The sequence below is a fragment of the Moschus berezovskii genome, chromosome 21, assembly GCF_049115385.1.
Source record: "Moschus berezovskii isolate FMDL1 chromosome 21, NW_MosBer_1.0, whole genome shotgun sequence".
Taxonomy (NCBI): domain Eukaryota; kingdom Metazoa; phylum Chordata; class Mammalia; order Artiodactyla; family Moschidae; genus Moschus; species Moschus berezovskii.
Window position 1 is genome coordinate 88575 of NC_142480.1, and position 14653 is coordinate 103227.

At 49.9% G+C, this 14653-nt stretch overlaps 1 protein-coding gene across 1 annotated transcript; it reads left to right on the top strand.

The window, feature by feature from the left end:
* Positions 1 to 3172: 3172 nt before the first annotated feature.
* Positions 3173 to 11446, top strand: LOC148774454 (liprin-alpha-1-like). The gene is given in 6 exon segments (XM_088829862.1): positions 3173 to 3481; positions 4836 to 4895; positions 5174 to 5741; positions 5744 to 6708; positions 10354 to 10466; positions 11251 to 11446. Coding segments are annotated over 6 exon segments (2211 nt in total).
* Positions 11447 to 14653: the final 3207 nt, after the last annotated feature.

Here is a 14653-nt window from a genome sequence, read left to right on the forward strand (position 1 = left end):
GTTTTCTGAATGTTGAGCTTCAAGCCAACATTTTCACTCTCCTCTTTCATTTTCATCAAGAGGCTTTTGAGTTCCTCTTCACTTTCTGCCATGAGGGTGGTGTCATCTGCATATCTGAGGTTACTGATATTTCTCCCGGCAATCTTGATTCCAGCTTGTGCTTCTTCCAGCCCAGCGTTCCTCATGATGTACTCTGCATAGAAGTTAAATAAGCAGGGTGACAATATGCAACCTTGACGTACTCCTTTTCCTATTTATAACCAGTCTGTTGTTCCATGTCCAGTTCTAACTGTTGCTTCCTGACCTGCATACAGGTTTCTCAAGAGGCAGGTCAGGTGGTCTGGGATTCCCATCTCTTTCAGAATGTTCCACAGTTTCTTGTGATCCACACAGTCAAAGGCTTTGGCATAGTCAATGAAGCAGAAATAGATGTTTTTCTGGAACTCTCTCGCTTTCTCCATGATCCAGCGGATGTTGGCAATTTGATCTCTGGTGCCTCTGCCTTTTCTAAAACCTGCTTGAACATCTGGGAGTTCACGGTTCACATATTGCAGAAGCCTGGCTTGGAGAATTTTGAGCATGACTTTCCTAGTGTGTGAGATGAGTGCAATTGTGCGGTAGTTTGAGCATTCTTTGGCATTGCCTTTCTTTGGGATTGGAATGAAGACTGACATTTTCCAGTCCTGTGGCCACTGCTGAGTTTTCCAAATTTGCTGGCATATTGTGTGCAGCACTTTCACAGCATCATCTTTCAGGATTTGAAATAGCTCAATTGCAATTCCATCACCTCCACTAGCTTTGTTGGTAGTGATGCTCCCTAAGGCCCATTTGACTTCACATTCCAAGATGTCTGGCTCCAGGTGAGTGATCACGCCATCGTGATTATCTTCGTCATGAAGATCTTTTTTGTACAGATCTTCTGTGTATTCTTGCCACCTCTTCTTAATATCTTCTGCTTCTGTTAGGTCCATACAATTTGTGTCCTTTATCGAGCCCATCTTTGCATGAAATGTTCCCTTGGTATCTCTAATTTTCTTGAAGAGATCTCTTGTTTTTCCTATTCTGTTGTTTTTCTCTATTTCTTTGCATTGATCGCTGAGGAAGGCTTTCTTATCTCTCCTTGCTATTCTTTGGACCTCTTCATTCAGATGCTTATATCTTTCCTTTTCTCCTTTGCTTTTCACTTCTCTTCTTTTCACAGCTATTTGTAAGGCCTCCTCAGACAGCCATTTTGCTTTTTTGCATTTATTTTCCATGGGGATGGTCTTGGTCCCTGTCGCCTGTACAATGTCACGAACCTCCGTCCAGAGTTCATCAGGTGCTCTATCTATCAGATCTAGACCCTTAAATCTATTTCTTACTTCCACTGTATAATCATAAGGGATTTGATTTAGGTCATATCTGAATGGTCTAGTGGTTTTCCCTACTTTCTTCTATTTAAGTCTGAATTTGGCAATAAGGAGTTCATGATCTGAGCCACAGTCAGCTTCTGGCCTTGTTTTTGCTAACTCTATAGAGCTTCTCCATTTTTGGCTGCAAAGAATATAATCAACCTGATTTCAGTGTTGACCATCTGGTGATGTCCATGTGTAGAGTCTTCTTTTGTGTTGTTGAAAGAAGGTGTTTGCTATGACCAGTGCGTTCTCTTGGCAAAACTCTATTAGCCTTTGCCCTGCTTCCTTTCGTGCTCCAAGGCCAAATTTGCCTGTTACTCCAGGTGTTTCTTGACTTCCTACTTTTGCATTCCAGTCCCTTACAATGAAAAGGACATCTTTATAGGGTATTAGTTCTAAAAGGTCTTGGAGGTCTTCATAGAACAATTCAACTTCGGCTTCTTCAGCTTTACTGGTTGGGGCATAGACTTGGGTTATTGTAATACTGAATGGTTTGCCTTGGAAATGAACAGAAATCATTCTGTCGTTTCTAAGATTGCATCCAAGTACTGCATTTCGGATTCTTTTGTTGACCATGATGGGTACTCCATTTCTTCTAAGGGATTCCTTCCCACAGTAGTAGATGTAATGGTCATCTGAGTTAAATTCACCCATTCCAGTCCATTTTAGTTCACGGATTCCTAGAATGTCGATGTTCACTCTTGTCATCTCCTGTTTGACCACTTCCAATTTGCCTTGATTCATGAACCTAACATTCCAGGTTCCTATGCAATATTGCTCTTTACAGCATCGGACCTTGCTTCTATCACCAGTCACATCCACAACTGGGTATTTGTTTCGCTTTGGCTCCATCCCTTCATTCTTTCTGGAGTTATTTCTCCACTGATCTCCAGTAGCATACTGGGTACCTACCGACCTGGGGAATTCCTCATTCAGTACCCTATCATTTTGCCTTTTGATAATGTTCATGGGGTTCTCAAGGCAAGTATACTGAAGTGGTTTGCCATTCGCTTCTCCAGTGGACCACATTCTGTCATACCTCTCCACTAAGACCCGTCCATCTTGGGTGGCCCCACATGGCATGGCTTAGTTTCATTGAGTTAGACAGGGCTGTGGTCCACATGATCAGATTAACTAGTTTTTTGTGATTTCAGTGTGTCTGCCCTCTAATGCCCCCCTCCCAACACCTACCGTCTTATTTGGGTTTCTCTTACCTTGGTCATGGAATATCTCTTCACAGCTGCTCCAGCAATGTGCAGCTGCTGTACCTTACCTTGGACGAGGGGTATCTCCTCAAGGCCGCCCCTCCTGACCTTGAACATGAAGTAGCTCCTCTCGGCCCTCCTGCGCCCGCGCAGCCACCGCCTCTTAGACGTGGGGTAGCGCCTCTCGGCCATGCTTCCACGCATGGTCGGTTGCGCCGGCCTTTCGCGTCTGCGCCACTGGAGCCTGCATCTCTCGCGTCTGACTATTGGTCTTGTGCTGGTATTTAGCCTTAGATGGAGTTTACCACCCACATTGGGCTGCATTCCCAAGCAACCTGACTCCAGGAAGAGCCGGGCCGGCGTGCCAGGGGCCGGTACCGGACTCACAACATCCATGGGCTGGGCCTCGATCAGAAGGACTTGGGCCCCCCACGAGCAGGGCTGGGGATGGGTCTCTCATACGCCACATGTCCCGCGCCCCACCACGGGTTGGGGATTCGAGCCTGGGCTCTTCACTGTTCACTAGCCATTACTGAGGGAATCCTGGTTAGTTTCTTTCCTCTGCTGACTAATATGCTTAAATTCAGCAGGTCACCACGTCTGATCAGAGGTCTCATCTCAAAGGGCGTGCGCACATGCGCGCGGGGCGAGGGCGCCTGCGAGGAGGGGTCCAGAGAAGAGGACAGAGAGACCCGTGGCCTACCTCCCCGGGCCCCCTTCCCCACACACACACAGCAACCCTACTGCCAACCCCGCCACCTACCCGTCGTCCCTTCAAGGGTTCGGCGGCGGTGGCGGCAACAGCAGCGTGGGGTGGGCGGAGAGCGAGACGCCGAGGCGGGGCAGGAGGGGAGCACGAGCCGGCTGCGGACAGAGCGGGGGGTGGGGAGGTTGGGGCACGCATGGGCGCCCTGACCCTGACCCTAACACCATGAACAGTATGAAAAGGCAAAATGATCAGGAACTGAATGAGGAACTCCCCAGGTTGGTGGGTTCCCAATATGCTACTGGAGTTCAGTGGAGAAATAAATCCATAAAGAATGAAGGGATGGAGCCAAAGCAAAGATAATGCCCAGTTGTGGATGTGACTGGGGATAGAAACAAGGTCCAATGCTGTAAAGAGCAATATTGCATAGGAACCTGGAATGTTAGGTCCATGAATCAAGGCAAATTGGAAGTGGTCAAACAGGTGATGGCAAGAGTGAACGTCGAAATTCTAGGAATTAGTGAACTAAAATGGACTGGAATGGGTGAATTTAACTCAGATGATCATTATATCTACTACTGTGGGCAGGAATCCCTTAGAAGAAATGGAGTACCCATCATGGTCAACAAAAGAATCCGAAATGCAGTACTTGGATGCAATCTCAAAAATGACAGAATGATCTCTGTTCATTTCCAAGGCAAACCATTCAATATTACAGTAATCCAAGCCTATGCCACAACCAGTAATACTGAAGAAGAGAAAGTTAAATGGTTCTATGAAGACCTATAAGACCTTTTAGAACTAACACCCAAAAAAGATGTCCTTTTCATTATAGGGGACTGGAATGCAAAAGTATGAAATCAAGAAACACCTGGAGTAATGGGCAAATTTGACTTTGGAGCATGGAATGAAGTAGGGCAAAGGCTAATAAGTTTTGCCAAGAGAACGCACTGGTCATAGCAAACATTCTCTTTCAACAACACAAGAGAAGACTCTACACATGGACATCACCAGATGATCAACACCAAAATCAGATTGATCATATTCTTTACAGCCAAAGATGGAGAAGCTCTATACAGTCAGCAAAAACAAGGCCAGAAGCTGACTGTGGCTCAGATCATGAACTCCTTATTGCCAAATTCAGACTTAAATAGAAGAAAGTAGGGGAAACCACTAGACCATTCAGATATGACCTAAATCAATTCCTTTATGATTATACAGTGGAAATGAGAAATAGATTGAAGGGACTAGATCTGATAGAGTGCTTGATGAACTCTGGACGGAGGTTCGTGACATTGTACAGGAGACAGGGACCAAGACCATTCCCATGGAAAGGAAATGCAAAAAAGCAAAATGGCTGTCTGGGGAGGCCTTACAAATAGCTGTGAAAAGAAGAGAAGCGAAAAGCAAAGGAGAAAAGGAAAGATATAAGCATCTGAATGCAGAGTTCCAAAGAATAGCAAGGAGCGATAAGAAAGCCTTTCTCGCAGTCGCGCAAGCTCGCCGGCGCCTCTCGCTGGCTCCGTGTAGCCGAGGGACCGGCGGCCGCCCCCGGCCGGCGCCGCAGCCTCCCGGGAGCCCGGCCCCGAGGTGTGAGAGTCAGCTTTGTTCAGATGCCCCAAGGAAAGGAGCGGCCCTCTCATTCTCCAGCTCCCTCACTGGGCTTCCCTTCTGTTTGAACTCTTGGATTGTGGCTGCCTAAGGACCTCTGGCTCAGACTGTAAAGCTTCTATCTGCAATGCGGGAGACCCGGGTTTGAGCCCTGGGTTGGGAAGATCCCCTGGAGAAGGAAATGGTAATCCACTCCAGTACTGTTGCCTGGAAAATGCCATGGACGGAGGAGCCTGAAGTTCCCAGCTTCTGACGAGGAGGTAAATGTATACAAGCAGCAGCTCCTGGAAAGGGAAGAAGAACTCGCTGAGCTCAGAGCCAAAAGAAACAACACCAGGCTGCTGCTGGAGCACGTGGAGCGCCTGGTTTCCCGGTACGTGCCGTCCCTCCAGATGACGGCAGGCAAGCAGCAGGCGCAGCCCCCAGCCGGCATGACCAGCGAGTTGAAGGTGCTCAGAGCGCTGAAATCGCTCTTTGAATACCACAAGGCCCTGGATGAGAAGAGATCGTCCGACGGCTCTCAAAGCCACGAGCCAAACTTGGCTAAGATGAGCGAGCTCCAGGAAGTCATAGACAAGAAGTCGCGGGAGCAGAGCCAGATGAAAGAGCGCCTGGCAGCCATCTCTGCCCACGTGAGAGAGCTGGAGAAGGACCTGGACACGGCCAGGAAGAAAGTCCTCAAGTCTGAGGAAGTGAACACGAAACTGGAGAGGGATGTCCGCGAAACCATGGCCCTGAAGGAGAAAATGGAAAAGAGAATCACTACCCTAGAGAAACACTCCCTCGCCGCACAGCGCGAAGCTGACTATGTGCATGACTTCAATGATAACTTGAAAATGAAATCGCAAATGAGGATTCTATGCATCGACAGACAAGGCAGGGATAAGACGTGAAGGAAGAACACAATAAACCCTTATCAGATACCGTGGATAAGCTTATGTCCGAATCAGATGAGAGGCTTCAGCTTCATCTGAAGGAGAGAATGGCTGCTCTGGAGGATAAGGTGCAGACCCTGAAGGAACAGGGCTGGGAGCGTGCGCAGCAAGCCAGCGTGCTGGCCAACGTGACCCAGGCGTTCGAGAGTGACGAGGGCATGTCTGATGGCGAGGGCGACGGGGTCACCCTCTTCACCTCGGCCACTCAGCTGTTGCCCAGCGGGCAGGTCGATGCCAAGACTCTGACTTTGACGCTTCAGGAGCAGCTGGACGCCATCAATGAAGAGATCCGGTTGATCGAAGAGAAGAACACGGAGCAGCCGGCCGAGGAGACTGAGAGCAGGGTGGGCAGGGGGAGCTTAGGCAACCTCCATCGTTGTAAAACAGAGAGCTCCCTCAACCTGGATCCGGCCTCCTCGCTTGCCGGCTCCTGCTTGCCCAGCAGTGGGCGCTCCAAGCCCCAAAGAAGGCGGCACAGCCCTCCGAGGGAAGTAGACACGACTGGGCTGCCAACTATCCAGGAAGAGGTAGGAGACATCGAAGGCACAACCTTGACCCCTGCCTCGCCGCAGTCCCTTCAGCTGGACCGGCTGCACCCGGGGGCACTGCACACAGCCAGCCACGAGGCCATCAGGGACGCCTGCAACTTGACAGCCTCCCAGGACAGCCCCGGGAGCAACCCCAGCAGCAGCAGCAGCAGCAGCCAGGACTCGCCACACAAAGCGGCAAAAAACAAAAGCATCCGGTACTCCATCAGCCGCATATTTCAAAAGAAGTAAACGGGCCGGCCAGGACACCCCAGCAAGGAGGCATTAGGACCAGAAATACAGCGCTGCGGGGCATGCTGCATTGACTGTGTACCAGATGCTGCGCGTGCCCCTCACCAAGCAGGGGCTGCCACCTCCCGATTTACAGAGGAGACATGGCCCCGCGGTTAGGGAGTGGTGAGGCAGGTTCACACCCACCCAGCGGGACCGGGCACTTTGCCGAATCCCCGCCGCCTCTCCAGTGGATGCAGCAGGAATGAGATGGTTTTATGGCATCACTGATTCAATGGACGTGCGTTTAAGCAAACTCCAAGAGATTGTGAAGGACAGGAAAGCCTGGAGTGCTGCCGTCCATGGAGCGGCAAAGATTCGGACAAAACTGAGCAACTGAACTAAAACCTGAGTGTGTGCTGAACTGCTTCAGTCATGTCTGACACTGCAAGCCCAGGGACTGTCGCCCACTAGCTCCTCTGTCCAGGGGACTCTCCAGGCAAGAATACTGGAGTGGGTTGTCATGCCCTCCTCCAGGGCATCTTCTTGACCCAGGGATCGAACCCCCGTCTCTTGTTATCTCTTGCATTGGCAGGCAGGATCTTTACCACGAACGCCACCTGGAAAGCCCCAGTGAACGTTGACAACTAGGAAATGCAGAAAATAAGGGCTGCTCCTAAGTTAAACCAGAAGAGCAGCGAGCACAGTTTGTAAAGAGGGAAACGCAGGCTGAGCAACAGCAGTGCTGATGGAAACAAGCAGGGATGCACTCACCCACATAAAGAGAATACCTGTGCCATTCTGAAGATAAGCCCGTCAGTCCTCGGAGGGACAGTGGAACCGGAACGGAAACCGAGGCCATGGTCAGCAGTGCCCACCCACACGGCCCAAGTGGAGTAGTGTCACTCACCGGGTTTCCTGCGTCCCCAGAGCTGCCGGCGGTAACATCCCTGAGTGCTCGGCCAGGCAGCATCCCCGAGTGAGCTAAGACATCACTGCTCTCCTTCCAGTGCTGCTGCGGGGCCCTCTGTGGGCGGCCACCCTCATCCCCTGCCCTGCCACCCTCTGGGACCCCGCTATCCCCCGGGATCTTTTCAGCCCTTGAGCTTGGGTGTTCCCAGCCCTCTGCCACGCAGGACTGGGACGCAACTCAGGACTTGGGCTTGAGACATCAAGGAGACCGTGAATCTGGAAGGACACTGCCCTGGGGCCCGTGAGAGAGCAGGAAAGCAAAGCCCCCACGGGGAGGAAGCAGAGCTGGGGAACGTGCCCTCAGCCACCACTGCCTCCTGCACAAGTGCCTCTTCTTTGCCTCTCCTTGACCTGAAAGAAACCCCAGCTTCCGCTGCTCCGCAGGTGATTCCTAAAAATGCACGTCCTGCAAGAGCTATTGTCCTGATGCACTGGGGCTGCCTGGGTGTGCTAAGGAGCGTCAGAAGAGTGGGGGTGCCACACCTCATCCTGGAGGTGGGGGGCCTGATACTGGGAAGGGTCTGATGCCTGGGGAGGATCTGAGGGTTGGGGAGGGCCTGATGCCGGACTAGGGTCTCATGCTGGGGGAGGGCCTGATGCTTGGGAAAGGTCTGATGCGGGGGGAGGGCTTAATGCTGGAGGAACCTCTGATGCTGGACTAGGGTCTGAAACGGGATTAGGCCCTGATGTTGAGGGAGCGTCGGATGCTGGAGTGGGCCTCATGCTATGGGCAAACGTCTGATGCTGGGGGAACCCTCTGATGCTGGATTAGGGTCTGATTAAAAACCCTGTAATAAAATGTCTTCGGGCCCACATAACAAGTATCAACAGATTAAAGATTGCATCGAGTTGAAAAAAAAAAAAAGAAAGAAAGCCTTCCTCAACGATCAAAGCAAAGAAATAGAGGAAAACAATAGAATGGGAAAGACAAGAGATCTCTTCAAGAAAATTAGAGATACCAAGGGAACATTTCATGCAAAAATGGGCTCGATAAAGGACAGAAATGCTATGGAGCTAACGGAAGCAGATACTATTAAGAAGAGGTGGCAAGAATACACAGAGAACTGTACAATAAAGATCTTCAGGATAATCACCTGAGAAAACCAAGAAAATTACGATGGTGTGATCACTCACCTAGAGCCAGACATCCTGGAATGTGAAGTCAAGTGGGCCTTAGAAAGCATCACTACCAACAAAGCTAGTGGAAGTGATGGAATTCCAGTTGACCTATTTCAAATCCTGAAAGATGATGCTGTGAAAGTGCTGCACTCAATATGCCAGCAAATTTGGAAAACTCAGCAGTGGCCACAGGACTGGAAAATGTCAGTCTTCATTCCAATCCCAAAGAATGGCAATGCCAAGGAATGCTCAAACTACCGCACAATTGCACTCATCTCACACACTAGTAAAGTCATGCTCAAAATTCTCCAAGCCAGGCTTCAGCAATACGTGAACTTCCAGATGTTCAAGCTGGTTTTAGAAAAGACAGGGGAACCAGAGATCAAATTGCCAACATCCGCTGGATCATGGAGAAAGCAAGAGAGTTCCAGAAAAACATCTATTTCTGCTTCATTGACTATGCCAAAGCCTTTGACTGTGTGGATCACAAGAAACTGTGGAAAACTCTGAAAGAGATGGGAATCCCAGACCACCTGACCTGCCTCTTGAGAAACCTGTATTCAGGTCAAAAGCAACAGTTAGAACTGGACATGGAACAACAGACTGGTTACAAATAGGAAAAGGAGTATATCAAGGCTGTATATTTTCACCCTGCTTATTTACCTCATATGCAGAGTACATCATGAGGAACGCTGGGCTGGAAGAAGCACAAGCTGGAATCAAGATTGCTGGGAGAAATATCAATAACCTCAGATATGCAGATGACACCACCCTTATGGCAGAAAGTGAAGAGGAACTTAAAAGCCTCTTGATGAAAGTGAAAGAGGAGAGTGAAAAGTTGGCTTAAAGCTCAACATTCAGAAAACTAAGATCATGGCATCTGGTCCCATCACTTCATGGGAAATAGATGGAAAAACAGTGGAAACAGTGTCAGACTTTATTTTTGGGCTCCAAAATCACTGCGGATGCTGACTGCAGCCATGAAGTTAAAAGATGCTTACTCCTTGGAAGGAAAGTTATGATCAATCTAGATAGCATATTAAAAAGCAGAGACATTACTTTGCCAACAAAGGTCCATCTAGTCAAAGCTATGGTTTTTCCCGTAGTCATGTATGGATGTGAGAGTTGGACTGTGAAGAAAGCTGAACGCAGAAGAATTGATGCTTTTGAACTGTGATGCTGGAGAAGACTCTTGAGAGTCCCTTGGACTGCAAGGAGATCCCACCAGTCCATTCTGAAGGAGATCAGTCCTCTGTGTTCATTGGAAGGACTGATGCTAAAGCTGAAATTCCAATACTTTGGCCACCTCATGCGATGAGTTGACTCACTGGAAAACACTCTGATGCTGGAGGGATTGTGGGCAGGAGGAGACGGGGACGACAGAGAATGAGATGGCTGGATGGCATTACCGACTCGATGGACATGAGTTTGAGTGAACTACGGGAACTGGTGATGGACAGGGAGGCCTGGCATGCTGTGATTCATGGGGTTGCAAAGAGTCAGACATGACTGAGCGACTGAACTGAACTGAGCTCGCAGCCAGTGTTTAGCTCCTCAGACGCCAGACCTCCAGGCCTGGCCCCAGGGCCTCAATTCCGGAGTCAGGGCCGGGAGTCGGCCTGCACTCTGTGAGCCTTCCAAACACATTCCTAGGTGAACAAGGACCTGACCATGGGTGAGGAGGCTGCGGGAGTGCGTCTGAGGGAGCCGGATGCCATGCCGGGGTCACCTGGCCGAGGGCATCTAGCACCTCCCATGGAACCCCGGTGAGGGGTGGCGGACCAGAACCTGGCATGCCCAATGCCAGAGTGGGGAGCAAAGCTAGCTCTGGCAGAAGGAAGCAAACAGCCACCGGAAGCCTTTGCAAGCAGTTGCTGGACTCCCCCACGTTAGGGCTCCCCGGGCAAAAATCCCGCAGGAGCCAAGCACCGTGCAGACAGGCCTAGGCTCGCGAGCGCTCTCCTGCAGAGCAAACATAATGGAACAGCCATGCAGAGGTTGCCTTGACGTTCACTGGGAGTGTGGGAGCTCTGCCTGCGCACGGGACCCTAGGGGCCACTGAAACTGCAAAATAACCTCCCAGCCAGCACTCCCAGCCTGGGGTGACGCTCAGCACCCAGGTGGCTGGGGCTGCTTTCGTCCTAGTATGTGGCTCGTCAGGCACCAGACTGGCGAGGCCTGCTCCAAGCAACTGATTACCCGAGTCAGGGCGGGGTGTCGGTCTGCACTCTGGGAGCCTTGCAAACAAATTCCTAGGTCAGCGCAGTCCTGCCCATGGGTGAGGAGGCTTCAGGAGTGCCTCTGAGGGGGGCAGGTGCCATGTCGGGAACCCTAACTCATCTAACCCTATCTGTAATCCTAACCCCTAACCCTAACCCTAAAACCCTAACCATAACACGGTTCCCTGATGTCTTTCCTCTCTAGGACCTGAGGCCACCTCTCACGGCTCCCTGACGTCTTCCTCTCTAGGCGTGATGCTGCCTGTGGCCGGTCCTGACTTCTTTCCTCGCTCTGTGCCCTGAGAGAGCCCCCTCCAGGTCCTGTCCACAGACCCCGTGCGCTGCCACTCGTCCACTTACGACTCCCCACCCCAGGTTCGCTTCAACGCTCCCCTCAGGGTCCTCTCCGCGGACCGCCACCCCCCCGCCAGGTTCTCTCCATGGTTCCCCTCCCAGGTCCTCTCATCGGCCAGATCGGGTCCCCAGGTCCCCTCATCGCCCCGCCCCTGCTCCTCACTACATCCTGACCCTGGCTCACTACTCCCTGACGTTGGTCCTCACTATGGCACGTCTCTGGACCTCACTACTACCTGACTCTGGTCCTCGCTATGCCCTTACTCTGGACCTGACAACACTTTGATCCTGGTTCTATGTCCTGACACTTTTCCATGCAATTCCTGACACTGCTTCTCACTTTGTGCTGACGCTGGTCTCACTATATCCTGACTTACTTTACATCCAGATTTGGGCACCACTGCGGCCCTGACTCGGCCTCACTTGGACGTGACTCTGATCCTCAGTCAACCCTGTCTCTGGTCCTCACTTGGGCCTGACTCTAAACAACTGTTAAAATATGCCATACAATATCCACACAAACAGAGTGAAGTTATTTCAAACACAAATACAGATCAAAGCAATTGTCAAAGCAATTCAGAAGCACACTCCAGATGAGATTTCCTGGAATGAACAACCACCAAAATGGAAACCAAGATTACCCTAAGTTTACAGAACCACAGAGTGCATGCCAGCGAGTTATCACACACTGTCTGAGTTCTTACAACACCCCAAGTGCTACTTTCCTGGTTTCCCAGATTAATTCCTTGGAGTAGGACATTTGGAACAGTCCAGGCAGGATGAAGAGAGGATCTTCCTCAAGGCAGAGTTGGCCTTGGCAAAGGCTAGGGCAATCCCTCTTCGCTGTCTGCTCCTGCCCTGGAGTTCCAGTTGCCAGATGGGGTATGACTAGGTCTCGGCCTTTCCAGGCAAGAATGCCAGGTGATCTGCCTTCTCATGGCATTTTCCAACCCTCCACTCTCTTGAAAGAGGCTGGCATGGAGAAAATCTTGGAGCATCTGATCAAGTCAGAGGACCCACAGGGGCCATCCCCAAGTCAGCCCCACACTGAGCACCAAATCCGATCCCAAAACACCACCTCTCTACACCTGTGCTAACTCGAATCTCAGAGGTAGTTTTTCAGGTGAAGTAGAAAAGCATAGCTTTACTGCTTTGCTAGCAAAGACGGACACAGAAAACTCATGCCCTCAAAAACTTCCCCAAAGCAGGAGGATTTGTTTAGGAGTTTTATACCTATGGCCTTCCCTGGCAGCTCAGCTGGTAAATAATCTGCATGTAATGCAGGAGACCCTGGTTCAATTCTTGGGTTGGGAAGACTCCCTGGAGAAGGGATAGGCTACCCACTTTAGTATTCTTGGGCTTCCCTGGTGGCTCAGCTGGTACAGAATCCACCTGCAATGCGGGAGACCTGGTTTGATCTCTGGGTTAGGAAGATCCCCTGGAGAAGGGAATGGCTACCCACTCCAGTATTCTGGTCTGGAGAATTCCATGGACTGTATAACCCATGGGATCAAAAAGAGTCAGACTGAGCGACTTTCACTTTATAGCAATGGTTAAAGGGCAGAGTTGTTGTAAAGATTAGGGTATGTACAGGGATTGAACTCCCTTCATCGGACCTCAGGTGGTCTCTTGGTGAGCTTCTCTGGAATGAAGAATGCTACAATTTTCCATTTTGCTGGAAAGGATGTTTATTTGGGTAAAAAATTTAGAGATATTTTTATGTGTATCACTTTGGACAGAAACAGGACCCTGACCCAAGACAAAATACTCTTTCTTGATTGTTCTTTCCTTCTCTCTGCATCCCCTCCCTTCCCTGATTAGCACCTCTTCCAATCTGCCCTTTGGGGCTCAGGGTAGGTCATGGAGTCGGGAGTCTATTCCCAACAAAGAAACAGGGGACATGGGAAAGGCTTCTGGGCCCAGGAGCCTCACAGGGTCCTGCTCAATTTCACTACCAGGCCCTGACCCTACACTAACTATGGCCCTGAGCTGTCCATGATGACCTGAGCTTTCCCAATCTGTCCTCTTAACTCTCTCCCTAACTAAGGCCCTGATGCTGGTTGCAATGAACACCCTGACGATATCCCTGGGACATCATGCGAAATGCCATTCTGGATGAAGCACAAGCTGGAATCAAGATTGCTGGGATAAATAACAATAACCTCAGATACACAACGACACCAGCCTTATGGCAGAAAGCGAAGAAGAGCTAAAGAGCCTCTTGATGAATGTGAAAGAGGAGAGTGAAAAAGTTGGCTTAAAACTCAACATTCAGAAAAATAAGATCATGGCATCCAGTACCATCACTTCATGGCAAATAGATGGGGAAACAATGGAAACAGTGAGAGACTTTATTTTGGGGAGTTCCAAAATTACTGCACATAGTGACTGCAGCCATGAAATTCAAAGATGCTTGCTCCTTTGAAGAAAAGCTATGACCAAACTAGACAGCATATTAAAAAGAAGAAACGTTACTTTGCTGACCAAGGTCCATCTAGTCAAACCTATGGTTTTTCCAGTAGTCATGTATGGATGTGAGAGTTGGACTATAAAGAAAACTGAGCGCTGAAAAATTGAGGCTTTTGTACTGTGGTGTTGGAGAAGACTCTTAAGAGTCCCTTGGACTGCAAGGAGATCCAACCAGTCCATCCTAAAGGAAATCAGTCCTGAATAGTCATTGGAAGGACAGATGCTGAAGCTTCAAACTTTGGCCACCTGTTGCAAAAAACTGACCCATTTGAAAAGACCCTGATGCTGGGAAAGATTGAAGGCAGGAGGAGAAGGGGATGATAGAGGATGAGATGGCTGGATGGCATCATTGACTCAATGGACATGAGTTTGAGCAAGCTCAGGGAGTTGGTGATAGACAGGGAAGCCTGGCCTGCTGCCGTCCATTGGGTCACAAAGTGGTAAACATAACTGAGCAACTGAACTGATCCGAGCTCTTCCTAACTAAGGTCTTAATGATGACTCTACCTAAGGCCCAGACACTGTCATTAATAACCTAATTCTTGGCCTATATAACACCCGAATTGTGGCCCTAACTCATGACCTAATAATGGTCCTATTTCTCTGATCCTATTCCTTCGTAAGGTCAAGAACCTCCTCCTCACAAAGGCCCGGATACTGTCAATAAAAATGACCTGACTTTTCCCCTAAGTAACACCCTGATTTTGTCACTAACTAATGCCCTGACACTAGTTCTACCTACAGCCCTGGCACTGGTTCTAACTATAGCCCTGACACTGGTCCTATTGAAAGCACTGAGATATCCCTAAGGAACAACCTTACCTGAAGCCTTGACACTGTCCCTAGCTTAGGTCTTGGTCCCTTACAGTCTATGCTGTCACTAAATATCCCTCTGATTCGGTCCATAACCA